The sequence below is a fragment of the Meriones unguiculatus genome, chromosome 10, assembly GCF_030254825.1.
Source record: "Meriones unguiculatus strain TT.TT164.6M chromosome 10, Bangor_MerUng_6.1, whole genome shotgun sequence".
Lineage (NCBI taxonomy): Eukaryota > Metazoa > Chordata > Mammalia > Rodentia > Muridae > Meriones > Meriones unguiculatus.
Window position 1 is genome coordinate 13,679,454 of NC_083358.1, and position 12,748 is coordinate 13,692,201.

At 45.6% G+C, this 12,748-nt stretch overlaps 1 protein-coding gene across 1 annotated transcript; it reads left to right on the forward strand.

Annotated features, from left to right (window-relative positions):
* Positions 1-987: 987 nt before the first annotated feature.
* Positions 988-1,439, forward strand: LOC110545769 (large ribosomal subunit protein P2-like). Its single transcript, XM_060391925.1, has one exon. The coding sequence runs from the start codon at positions 1,056-1,058 to the stop codon at positions 1,401-1,403; it is 348 nt and encodes a 115-aa protein (XP_060247908.1). The 5' UTR covers positions 988-1,055; the 3' UTR covers positions 1,404-1,439.
* The last annotated feature ends 11,309 nt before the right edge of the window (positions 1,440-12,748 follow it).

Here is a 12,748-nt window from a genome sequence, read left to right on the forward strand (position 1 = left end):
AACTCATCAACATAGTTGAGGATGACCTTGAACTCCTGATCTTCTTGCCTCTCCTTCTCAAGTTCTTGGATTACAGGTAGGTGTGAACCACCACACTCAGCCTACCAGCGACTCTGCCTGAGAGGGTCTACCTGTCCTTCCAGCCTCTTTCTAGGAAGGACCCCCCCCCCCCCGCTCTAGCGTGGGAACTTTTCTTGACATCCTCAGACAGGCACATTGGGTGCTTTCTCTCTGGAACACTGTTCTTTCTTGGTAGTTTGGTACTTAACAGTGCCTGAAGCTTTTGCTGGGTCTCAAGGCTCATGAAGGAGTGGTGCTCTGGTTCACTGTTGAGTTTGCACAGCTCAGTGCACAGAGTTTATAAATTCACCCTCTGCCTCTTATCTATGATGGTATTTCTAAAGAACAGAAAGCACGGTGAGAAACTCCAATCTCTAGTTGTCCATTTTGATGGATATTCCTGGTTGTCAACTTGACTACATTTGGAATGAAATAAAACCCGAGCAGCTGCTTACACCTGTGATTTAATTTTTTTAATTAAATAATTTGAAGTGGGGAGACCTATCTTAAATGCAAATATTTTGAGGTGGGGTGTCTAGCTTTAATCTGGGCCATATTTTCTGGTGGCAGCCTATAGATAAAGGACATGGAAGAAGGAAGCTGTTGCTCTTTGCTTGCTCACTCTCATTGGCAAGTGCATTTCTTCACTGCCTATCTCCTTGGGATTCTGGCATATACTAAAAACCAGGTGAGACGTGCAGCCACGTGAACTGAGTAACTACTAATTCCTTGGACTTTCCATCAGGAAATAGCCATTTTCGGACTAGTTAGACCTTAACCTGTAAGCCACCCTAATAAACCCTGTGTGTGTGAGAATCTATCTGTCTGTCTGTCTGTCATCTCTCTCTCTCTATCTATACATGTATATATATATATATATATACAATATATATAATAATAGGTATTATATACACAATGTTTAATAAGTGTAAATATGCTTTCGCCGCCCGACGCCACCGAGGTCGCACGCGTGAGGCCTGTCCGCTGCTGCCGACATGCGTTACGTCGCCTCCTACTTGCTGGCCGCCCTCGGGGGCAACTCCTCTCCTAGCGCCAAAGACATCAAGAAGATCCTATACAGCGTGGGCATCGAGGCGGATGATGACCGGCTCAACAAGGTCATCAGTGAGCTGAATGGAAAAAACATTGAGGATGTGATTGCTCAGGGAGTTGGCAAGCTTGCCAGTGTGCCTGCTGGTGGGGCTGTGGCTGTTTCTGCTGCCCCTGGCTCTGCAGCTCCTGCTGCTGGTTCTGCCCCTGCAGCAGCAGAGGAGAAGAAAGACGAGAAGAAGGAGGAGTCTGAGGAGTCAGATGATGACATGGGATTTGGCTTGTTTGATTAAATTCCTGCTCCCCTGCAAATAAAACCTTTCTACATATCTTGAAAAGAAAAAATAAGTGTAAATATATTTACACATAAATATAGAAATAAATAAATATATTTATAAATTTATTATTAAATATATTCTCTAAGTTCTGCTTCTCTAGTGAACCCTGATTAACATACCCATACATTTTTATTTGTGAATCTGCCCTAGGCATGTTCTTTTGACTTGATAGACACAACTGATTAACAAAGCAAGATGTTGGCTTTTTAGCAAATAAAATATTCCACTCTTAATGAAAAGTGCCACACTGGGGGAATCAGATTTCTCCTTGACTTCGAGTAACTGACAAGGCTTGATTAAACATTAATCACGCACTCCTGCAGACAGGGCTGAGTGTGATAGAACTGTGGCTATCATAACAGCTGCTTCCTCGGGGATAATCACACCATCCCCCTTGGTGCTTGTGAAGTCCGGAGACAGATAGGAGTGACAGAAACACAGTGTCACTCCTACTTGGTGTGGCCGCAAGTTGATTAGTTCTGACTGGAATTTGTCTCCTGTGTTTAATATCTCTTGGCCCTTCTATGTAGAGATAAGTGTTCTAGGTGTAGACGCAATGGTGAACCAGATGAAATCCTCGCCCTCAGGAGGCGTCCCTTTATTGTTTGGGACTGATTCCATGCATTCTTCATGAGCGTTCATGGTGACCGGTGGGGTATAGTTTGTTAGCCGCTGTGGCTCATGGTGAGCAGGCAGCCTTTTACTGCCTAGCGTACTTTTCTCCTAGTTTAAAGGATTCCGCCCTGAGAAAGGGATTCTTAGTGACTTGGTGCAGGTGAGTAGCTCTTCTTCCATGCTTCCGGAGGTGGACAAGCAATCTAGGCCAGCATGCCGAGGCTCTTTTCTCTAGACCACGCTGCAGTCCTCTCTGGGGCCTGACAAGAACTGCAGCGCGACTGACGTCCTTGCTGAGGCCAAATCTAGTCTCAGTGGCTCAAAGTTCACTCACTCAGGTGGGTGTGGTAGTGCAAGCTTGTAAATGCCGCGTTGAGATAGAAGCTCAGGCAGATGAATTGCCAGGAATTTGAAGCTACCTGGAACACATAGCAAGACCCTGTCTCAGAAGCAGAGAAACGAAACAGAAAATTCATATGCTGCCCTAGGCCAACCCCTTAGAGAATCTAATCTGCCCGAGGGCTTCTGCTTTCCCTTTGAGCCTCTGCTTTCCCAGGAAGGCCTCCTCTGCCCACGTGGGCACTTTCCCTAAAACACTTGAGTGTACAGCATTAGGCTGAGGTTTTAACTTAGTTGCAGAGCATGTACCTAACAGGTATAGGCCTGAAGGGCACCTCAGTGTCTTCTTCAAACCAAATCAAACCAAATCAGAAAGTCTTTAATCCCAGCACTTGGGAGGCAGAGACAGGCAGATCTCTGTGAGTTTGAGGCCCGCCTGGTCTACAGGGTGGTCGACAGTGTTCCAGGACAACCAGGGCTACACGGAGAAACCCTGTCTTGAGAAACTAAAATGCAAAACAAAAACCTCAAAAATAATAACAACAAGAAAACAGGAAACAAGACCCCAAACTAACATATATATCTAATCCTTTAAAAGACAATATTTTATTATTAATGTATGTATGATGTGTGTGTGCCCACACCCGAGCGCATGCATTCATGTGCACATCTGTGGTCTACAGCATGGGTGTGGAAATAGAGGGCAACTACTGAGGTCAGTTCTCTTCTTCCACGGGGGGTTTCAGGGGTCAAGCTCAAGTAGTCAGGCTCACGGAGCAAGTGCATTTTACCCAGTAACCATCTGGTTAGCCTCCAAACACCCAATCCTTAAGTATTTAGGGATTGTGTAAGCTCACCAGTCAATTATTCTACAGCACACAAGTGAGCTGCATCAGACCTCATCTTTCCTCCCTCCCTTTCTTCCTTCCTTCCTTCTTCCCTCCCTCTCCTTCCCCTCCCTCCTTCTCTCTCTTTTTCTTTCTTCCTTTTTTTTTTTCATCCGAGAGAGTTGTTTTGCTGGCACACCCAGTGGACCACTGTGAGATATGAGAGAGGTTCAGGCTGAGTAGTGTATAAAGGGACACTACGGGACCTTGGAGACACTCAGTTGTGTTTGATTTATCTCTAAACCCCCTTTCTCCAAGCTCCGTGCATTGCATTCCCAAAATCTTTATTAAGCCAACATTTTCAATGTTTGACCCTTTAACAGCTGGCCCAGCCTGGGGGTCAGGCCTCTGATCTTGGTCCCACGTCCAGGGTCAGCACGAGCAATGAGAAAGTGATGAGATTTGGAATTGGTCACAGCCTGAATTTGATGCAAGGTTTTATCACTGGATTAGTTACGGGGCCTGAAGAATGCGTGTGACCTTGGCAGAGGCCCCTCTCCTCACTGCACAAGGCTATGTGGTACAAAAGGTTAAAGCAGTGCAGATAGGAAGGCAGTTTGGAAACTGTGAAATATTATTTCAAGGCAGCCTGGGCACACGTGTAAAACAGAAGCTTCTGGTGTCATAGCTCAATGTTATGCTTTAGGGAGCACGCAGGGAATGTTTGTGGAGACTGTAGCTGGTTTTTGTTTGTTCTGTTTTGGAGACAGGGTCTCACTGTGTATCCTTAGATGGGCTGAGAATTTACTGTATAATCCAAGGCTGCTCTCCGATTTGCAGCGATTCTCCTGCCTTCTCTCTGATTTACCAGTGTGCACTACCACACCCGGCTACCTTTGGAGTTTGTTTGTTTATTTATTCAGGTCCTTTGACACAAGATTTCTCTGTGTAGCCCTAGCCATCCTGCTTTCTTTGGAATTTTTAAGGTGCTTTTACCCCGTGGGGATCCAGCACTGATTTCATAACCAGGACACTTCACAAGTGGACCCTTAGAGAGATAGATAACTTCTCAAAATAGTTCCCGTCCTTCCCAGCTGATTCTGACTTATACCACTGTTGAGTGTAGGAAAGACCGTTCAAAGCGATCCATCAAAGTGTTTGACAGCTCTCGGTGTTGGGCGTGCTCAACAACCCGGAAGTGTGGGGCGGTAAAAGGAAATAGGAAGCATGTCCTGGAACAACCACTAGGTGGCAGTAGGCTTCAGCCAAGTCCAAACCAGTTTACTGTTGGGGCCAGCTGTTTATGGGGAGTGGGAAGGGGAGGGGAACGGGCTTCCTTCATTAGGGAGTCTTGAATGATCTTCTAGGCTGTACCTTGTCTTGGGCGTAGAGATGGGAAGGCTCTTTTACAATAAGACCTACACTGGGCTTTTCATCATAAATGACCTTACGTTGCCATAGAAATTCAGACAGAGCCAGGTGGTGGCGTCCTTAATCCCAGCACTTGTTAAACAGAGGCAGGTGAATCGCTGAGTTCAAGGCCAACATCGTGTACAGAGTGAGTTCCAGGACAGTTTAGGGCTGTTGCACAGAGAAACCCTGTCTTAAAAACCAAGCCAGAAAAAGAAGAAGAGAAGGAGGGGGAGGAGGAAGAAAAAGAGAAAGAAAAGGAAAGAGAACGAAAGGAAGAGAGAAAGAGAAAGAAAGAAAGAAAGAAAGAGAGAAAGAGAAAGAAAGGGAAAGAGAGAGAGAGAAAGAGAAAGAAAGAAAGAAAGAAAGAAAGAAAGAAAGAAAGAAAGAAAGAAAGAAAGAAAGGAAAAGAAATTCAGATAGGATTACAAAAGCTTTTTTGAAATCTTAAAATCTGTATAGTGAGCTGGGTGCTTTTAATCCCAGAACTCAGGGAGGCAGAGCAGGCAGATCTCTCTGAGTTCAAGGATAGCCTGCTCTACCCAGAGAAACCCCCATCTGGAAAACAACAACAACAATAACATCTGTATAGTGTCTGCATATGTGTAAAATGTGGGCTGGGTGTGGTGGTGAACCAGCCCTCAGGAAGCAGAGATGAGATAGGAGGATCTCTGTGAGTTCAAGACCAGCCTGACCTACATAGCAAGCTCCAAAAGGACCAGGACTACATAGTGAGACCCTGACTTAAAAACAAAAAATAAAATGTATGTGTGTGTGTGTGTGTGGGGGTTGTTAGTGTTCACGTGGAGTGTGGTTAGTCTGAATCAGGGTGTGTGTGTGTGTCAATACTGTGACACACGTGGGGAGCTCAGAAGACAATCTTGGACATGTTCTTCCATCTTGTTTTAGACAGTTTTGCTTCTTACATCAGGCTTGTGTGGCCTGACATTTCCAGGGATTCTCCTGAATCTACCTCTCGTTTCCGGTCCTGCTGTAGGAGCTCAGCGGGTCTCTGGCGCCTCATTTTCCATGGGTTCTTGGTTCCTAATCCAGGTCCTTGTGCTCCTCTGGTGTTTCACCCACTAAGCCATCTCTCCACCCCAAGATCTGCATAGCCACAATTCCAAAAATGTGTAAACACGGGCTGGAGAGATGGCTCAGTGGTTAGGAACACTGGCTGCTCTTCCAGAGGACTCTGGTTTATAATCCCAGTGCCCTCACGGAGGCTCATAACCATCTTCAGTGGAGATCCAGTTCCCTCTTCTGGCCTCCAGGCACACCAGGCATGAATGTTATAAACACAAATCCACGCAGACAGAACACTCGTGCCATGAAATAAAATAAATTCAATTAAATTTTAAAATTAAATTAAAATTTAGAACTGGTTTCAAAACAAAAATGGCTAGCTCTCCATTTGTTTTTGTTTTTGTTTTTGTTTTTTTTTCTTTTCTGCAGCTTTGCCTGTCCTGGACTCACTTATGTAGACCAGGCTGGCCTCAACTCATAGAGATCCTCCTGCCTCTGCCTCTGCCTTCTGAGGGCTGGGATTACAGGCCTGTGCCACTGAGCTGGCTGAACTCCATTTCTAGCCCACATTCCCTGATCCACAGAGCCAGGTTTGTGTTTATTTGCACTTGAAGACCTGGAGTCTCTCAGGCCTTCCCAGGAACACTCACAGACCACAACTCAATGCAAAAGCAAGAGGTTTTATTCCAATCACGATAGGGTCGCCCCTCCAAAGACAGGAGACGACCCCGAAGCTGCAAAGCACAGGGTTTTTATACCTGAAAATCAGACCACTTTTGCTCTATGCATTGATTGATTACAGCTGGTTGTAGATAGTTTACAACCAGATTACAGCTGGTTGTAGATAGTTTCTCAGAACAGTTCACCCTGCCCTTCAAGAGCTCTCTGCACCTGGCTTCAATTCAAAGAATCACAGTTGTTTTTCTCATTCCTGGGTGGTCCCTCAGCACCACAGGAACTGAGTTTTTGTTGTTTTTTTTTTTAAAAAGCCTTCAAAATGTACCCAGGATTTACTGAGGGCTGGTGTGTGGAAATGTAGGTTCCCAACTGTCCCAGGACTCCCAAGGAATCTATGGATCTGCATTTCCTTGAGCTCATCCTTGGGATTTTGAGGGGCAATGGGGAGAAGAGAATATTCGCTTAGCATGAGGCATGAGGGTTGTGTTGGGCCCGTTTGTACCTTTACACACACACACACACACACACACACACACACACACAAACGGATGCACGCATGCACAAAGCTTCTTTTTGTTTCTCTTCTTTTTGGATCATAAGCACATACAATGATGCATTTTCATTGTACAAATCTGAGGTTATAAAAATAAGTAACAGAAAATCGAAATCTTCTATTCCGTTGTAAATCAAGGAGAGTGACTGTTACTGAGTGGTGTTTCATTGACTCCATACTTGACCCCTCTCTTTCCTATAAGTAACTAAAATCAGTACAATTTGCCCTGCCAGAAAGGCTCCATAAACAAAACTGTTAGGTGTTCAAGTCCATTTTACAAAAGATCTCTGGGGTCAGTGAGCCACTCAGGGAGTAAAGGTGTCTGCCTCTAAGCCTAATGACTTGGGTTTGATTCCTGGAATCCATGTGATGGAAGGTGACAGCTTGAGGTTGCCAGGAGAGAAAAAAGAAAGTGGATTTAATTACAGAAAAGACAGAGCTTTATAAAAACCTTATTACATGTTATTTATTTGTTGTCTGTGGAGAAGAATGCACACATGCCCCACTGTAAGTGTAGAGGTGAGAGTCAGGTTTCTCCTTCTGGAATGTGGATTCCAGGGTTTAGATTCATGTCGGCAGGCACCTTCACTCGCTGAGGCCTCTTTCTAACACCTGTTCTTTTTCTTTTCTTTTGTTTTTGCATTTTTTATCTTTTTCTAATTTCTTTCTTTCTTTCCCTCTCTTATTCCCCTCCCCCTCTTCCTTCTTTCTTCCCAGGATGCCTTGTAGCTCAGGATGCCCTTGTACTTGCTGTCGAACTGAAGATGACCTTGAACTCCTGGTCTAACTAGGAGGACAGGAGAGCGCTACTGCATCCAGAAGGAGTTGGTGGTTTTTGGACTCTTTCCATGAGACACACACTAAGCTGAAGGGTTCAGTACTCATTAATTCTTAAGACAGCCCAACAGCTGGTGTCTATTATTGTCCTCATTCTATTAGGAAAGTGATGTTGCTACAGAAGATCACAGTGAGCCTGCCCAGATACCCCGAAGTAAGGCCTGGATTTATAAAAATCCACGTGCTTTGACTGTACAACTCTACCCTCAGTCACTACAGCACACTGGCCCTCCAGTTCTTTTTTTCTCTTGCCTACATGTGGTAAATCGTGGTTAAGTGTGTGTTATTCTTTGTAGGGGAGAATTGACAGCACTTTGCTTATTAGGCGGACTGCTTACTTAATCCTCTGAACAATGTTGCATTGTGGGTAATGGTCTTCTCATGTTATAGTTGAGGACACTATTAGTCTGATGGGCTGAATTCTAAGCTGACCCCCCTCCCCCATCCCACACACAGCACTACGAGGCTACATCTGCTCTGGCTCCAGCATACCCAGAAACTAAATGAGAATCAGGTTGTGCAACAGATATTCATTTGAAACTGTCCCCAATTCCCCATCACCCCTTCCCTCAGCCTTCTTCCCCTCCCTAGCCCTCTCTAGGATTCTAGTTACCTGTGCAAGGGAGCAAAGCCGCTGAGTTATTTTCACCAGACCAGACGAAGAAGGCACAGGCCGTGGATGACGAAAGCCTATTCCGGTCATGCACACTCTTTCCACCCTTTGCCATAAAATTCCTTTTCTCCTTAATGCATGGATGCGGATATTTGAGGGAGTGTCTTCTCCGTATCCTTTTCAGGACCAGCTTTGAATAAGCCCACCTCCTCCCGCTGATCTGTCTCCTCAATCCATGACAAAGCAGCAAGCCTTGCCCAATGAGCTCTTCTTTATATATGAGTGGATGAGGCTCAGCAAGGCGGGGTGATGGCAAGGAGGTCATATAGTCGGGGAAGTCCCTCTGAAGCTTGTCTTGGATCTGAGAGCAAAGGTTCTGCCTTCTCTGACTCATTCATGAGACCCGGTCTACACCTGTGCCTCTCCAACTCACACATGAGATCCAATCTACACTGTGTTGTAACCCTGTCTGTCCTTAATTCCCCACAGGATTTTCTAGAGTTCACCCCTTCACCCACCCAAGACTCGGAAGTGATCTGCATGTGTATTTGTCAAAAAGTTCCAGATCTGGTATTGTTAATCCAGTGGCCTAATAATTATCTTATGAGCCAAGGGTTGTAGGTTTGGGTCTTACCAGATATAGACCTCAAAATTTAGTAAATAAAAATATAGGCTGTGTTGCTGTCCTTGTGGGGCTCTTGTCCTCTCCAGATCTTACTATTTCCCACTTCTTTCATAAGGTTCTCTGCACTCTGCCCAAAGGTTGGCCATACGTCTCAGCATCTGCTTTGATACCCTGCAGGACAAATCCTTTCAGAGGCCCTCTGTGGCAGGCTCCTGTCCTGTTCCCTGTTTTCTCCCTCTTCTGATCTCCATCCTCTTTGCCTTTCTGAATGGGGAGGACAGGAGCTACACAAGGAGAGCAACAAAACCAAAAAATCTGGGCACAGGGGGCTTTTCTGAGACTGAAACTCCAAATAAGGACCATGGAGATAACCTAGAACCCCTGCACAGATGTAGCCCATGGCAGTTCAGTGTCCAAGTGGGTTCCATAGTAATGGGAAGAGGGATTGTCTCTAACATGAACTGATTGGCCTGCTCTTTGATCACCTCCTCCTGAAAGGGGAGCAGACAGTGCAGCCAGTCCTGATGAGACCTGATAGACTAGGACCAGAAGGAAGAAGAGGTCCTTCCCTATCAGTGGACTGGGGAAGGGGCATGGGTGGAGAAGGGGGAGGGAGAATGGGATTAGGAAGGGAAGTGGGAGGGAGCTACAGGGGGATACAAAGTGAATAAATTGTAATTAATAAAAATAATTAAAAATATATAGGCTGGATCACTAGTGACCTTTCAATTTAAATAACGAACATTTTTTTTCTTCTGAAACAGTCTTATATAGCCCAGGATAGCCCCCCCAACTTGCTATGTAGCCCAGGCTGGCCTCCAATTTTCTGTGCAGCCAAAGATGACCTTGAACTTCTGATTCTCCTATTTCCACCTCCTCAGGGCTGGGATTACAGGCTTGTGCCATTATGCCTAGTTTATCCACGGCTTTGTCTGTACGTGCCAGGAAAACGTCCTACCAACTGAGCCACCTCTCCTGCTCAAAGCTACATTTTGGATATTAGATGTCTCCTATAGTATTTGAGATGTATGCTGAAAATATTCTCTACCTCTCTGAAGGTCTAATGGAACTGGGAGTCCTGTATTTTGTGTGGCAGTCCACCAGCAAAGCAGAGCTTTTGATTTCTTTGGAGGCCCTTTTCTTAGTGGTCGATGGTGACTGAGCATGTGAGCTCTGTAGCCAGGTGATTAGGGTCTAAATCTTGGCAACAAGTTGCCAGCCATGAAACTTGGGTAAGTTACTTAGCTTCTGGCCTTAGCTGATGCCTCTGGGAAACATTGTCTCAAATGGTGAGAGAATTAAATAGTCCACACAGAGCACTTAGCGGAGGTCCTTCCTCATCTTGATGGTGACTTTTGGGGAAGATGACTTGGTGGTTTAAATAGGAATGGCCTCCATAGATAGGGAGGTGTGGCCTTGTTGGAGTAGGTGTGATCCCATTGGAGGAAGTGTGTCACTGTGGGGAAAGGCTTTGAGGACTCATATGAACAAAGTAGATCCAGTGTGGCATTCACTTCCTGCTGCCTATGGATCAAGATGTAGAACTCTCGGCTCCTTCTCCAGCACCATGTCTGTCTGCATGCTGCCATGCTTCCCACCATGATGGTAATAGACTAAACCTCTGAACCTGTAAGCCAGCCCCAATTAAATATTTTCCTTCATAAGAGTTGCCATGGTCATAGTGTCTCATCACAGCAATAGAAACCCTAAGTCAGATGGCTTGAATGATAATGTTTTCCGTGGTCTCAAGTATTTGGACACTTGGTCCCCAGTTGATGGTGCTGCTTGTGGAGGTGATGAAGTGGTGTGGCCTTGCTGGAGGAAGTTCATCACTGGGGGCTGGCATTGAGAGTTCACAGTTTCACTCTGCTTCCGGTTCAGTCTCTCTGCTCTCTGCTTGTGCTTGAGGATGTGATCTCGTATATTCTTGCTCTTGTCTCCATGCCTACTTCTTGCTGCCATGCCTCTCCACCACTATGGACTCATTCTTACCCTTCTCACACTGTAAACCAGAACAAACTCTTCCTTCTCTAAGGTGCTTCACGTCATGGTATTTTATCACAGCAACAGAAGAGTAATTAATACACTGAGAATCCCTAAGAATCTTTGCCATGGGTCAAGGGAAGAAAGAAGCTCATGGAGATAAGTATTGAGATGCTTTATTAGCCACACAATCATCTTGCTTCACTCAGACATCCTGATACCTCTCCTAGTCTGCCGAGCACAGCTGTAGCCTGGTCAATGGCTTCACGGGTAAGACTTGCTATCTATCCCGGTGCGCTGTGAGAGCTACAGGCTTCCTTCTCTAGGTCTGGTCTGGGGTCTTTCCCACGGGTCTTCAGACTTGGGGATGCGTGTCCAATTGGATCAGCATGGTGGTGATGTCTTAGTTGGTAACGGCCAGCCTGAAGTGGTCTTGTGTTCACCTTGTCTACCCTATCTGTTCAGGAAGGAGGTGTAGGTTATGTCACCCTCGTTTATCCAATGAGGTATCGGTTATGACATTCATTTTACATTATGCTTATTGTTATGTTCGGGTGGACAACTCATGTCACTTCTTATCACAAGGAGCACATTGTTTTACTTACCACTGCCGACATATGTTTTTTACTCTATTTTCTCCTCCTTGTCTCACGTGTTCTCTACGCTCTTACCCACCCCCAAGGACAGGTGAAAATTCAATGGGCATGGCGATGACGGGGGGTGGTACTATATTTTAATCTTTTCCAGGCTCTGAGACCACGCAAGGGGTTGGTTCTCTGGGGTTCTATCTCAGTGTGCTTGACAGCTGGAGACAGGCTATAGAAATGGCAGACAGATGTTTCTCTTTCCACGCAAGTTTTCTGGTGAGCTGGAAACAAAACCTGTCTGGGTGACTCACCCTGCAAGACATGTCTAGCCAGCCTTTAAATAGCAATGGCTGGCTACAGAAAATAGTGTCACCACCCAAAAGCGAGATCTGCTTCAAAACTGGTGAACAGGGTGGATTTCTTACAGATGAAAGGAGGGTATTAAGTTATATTCGATCGAAAGTCTTCTCAGCTGGGGGAAGTAGGACTGCCTCAGCCTCCAGTTGCAGGCTGCAGCCTTTTGCAGGGATCCAAGGTTCTGCAAGCCTCACTGCAGAGGAGCTCCAGGCACGTGCATTTCTAGTGCCCAGTGCCTTAAATCTTATAAAGAGGCCATGCAGGCTGCTTTGTCTTTTAAAATTGTTCCCAAACTCGCAAATGTCTCTTTTATTAACAACAACAGAAAAATGCCCTCCAGTTCCAAGACTTGAGGGGTCAAGTATTTAGCTGGACTAGAATAACCATCTATTGCCATGGTAATTTTGGCTGTGTGCATGTGTGTACGTGAGCTTTTTACTGTTTGTCAGGAGGAGGAAGCCTCAGGTATTATAGCCAGAAAACAGGTCCACCTCCTTTGTGAGGGAGTCATTCATTAGCCTGGAACTCATCAGTTAAGTTAGAGTATCTGCCCTGTTAAATCCAGTGTGCACACAGGCCCAGCAGTTTTACATGGGTTCTGGTGTGTGTGTGTGTGTGTGTGTGTGTGTGTGCGTGTGTATGAAGTGGGGTTCTCTTGCTGGCAAAGCAAATGCTTAATGAACCGAGCTTTTCTCCCAGCCCCCTGTCAGCTCTTTTGCTACTTGATCTTTTGCTATCGTGCCCTTTGAAAAGCTGCAAATATGGCTTCCCTGTTCTGAATCTTACACTGCTCTTCGTAGTGTTCAGTGGAAATCCTTTGCCACATTGCTTGTTCTGACTTCCCTTTAGG

What these genes read in the sequence shown, in the direction of transcription:
- LOC110545769 (XM_060391925.1), top strand. Translation starts at nt 1,056, where the DNA reads ATGCGTTACGTCGCCTCCTACTTGCTGGCCGCCCTCGGGGGCAACTCC.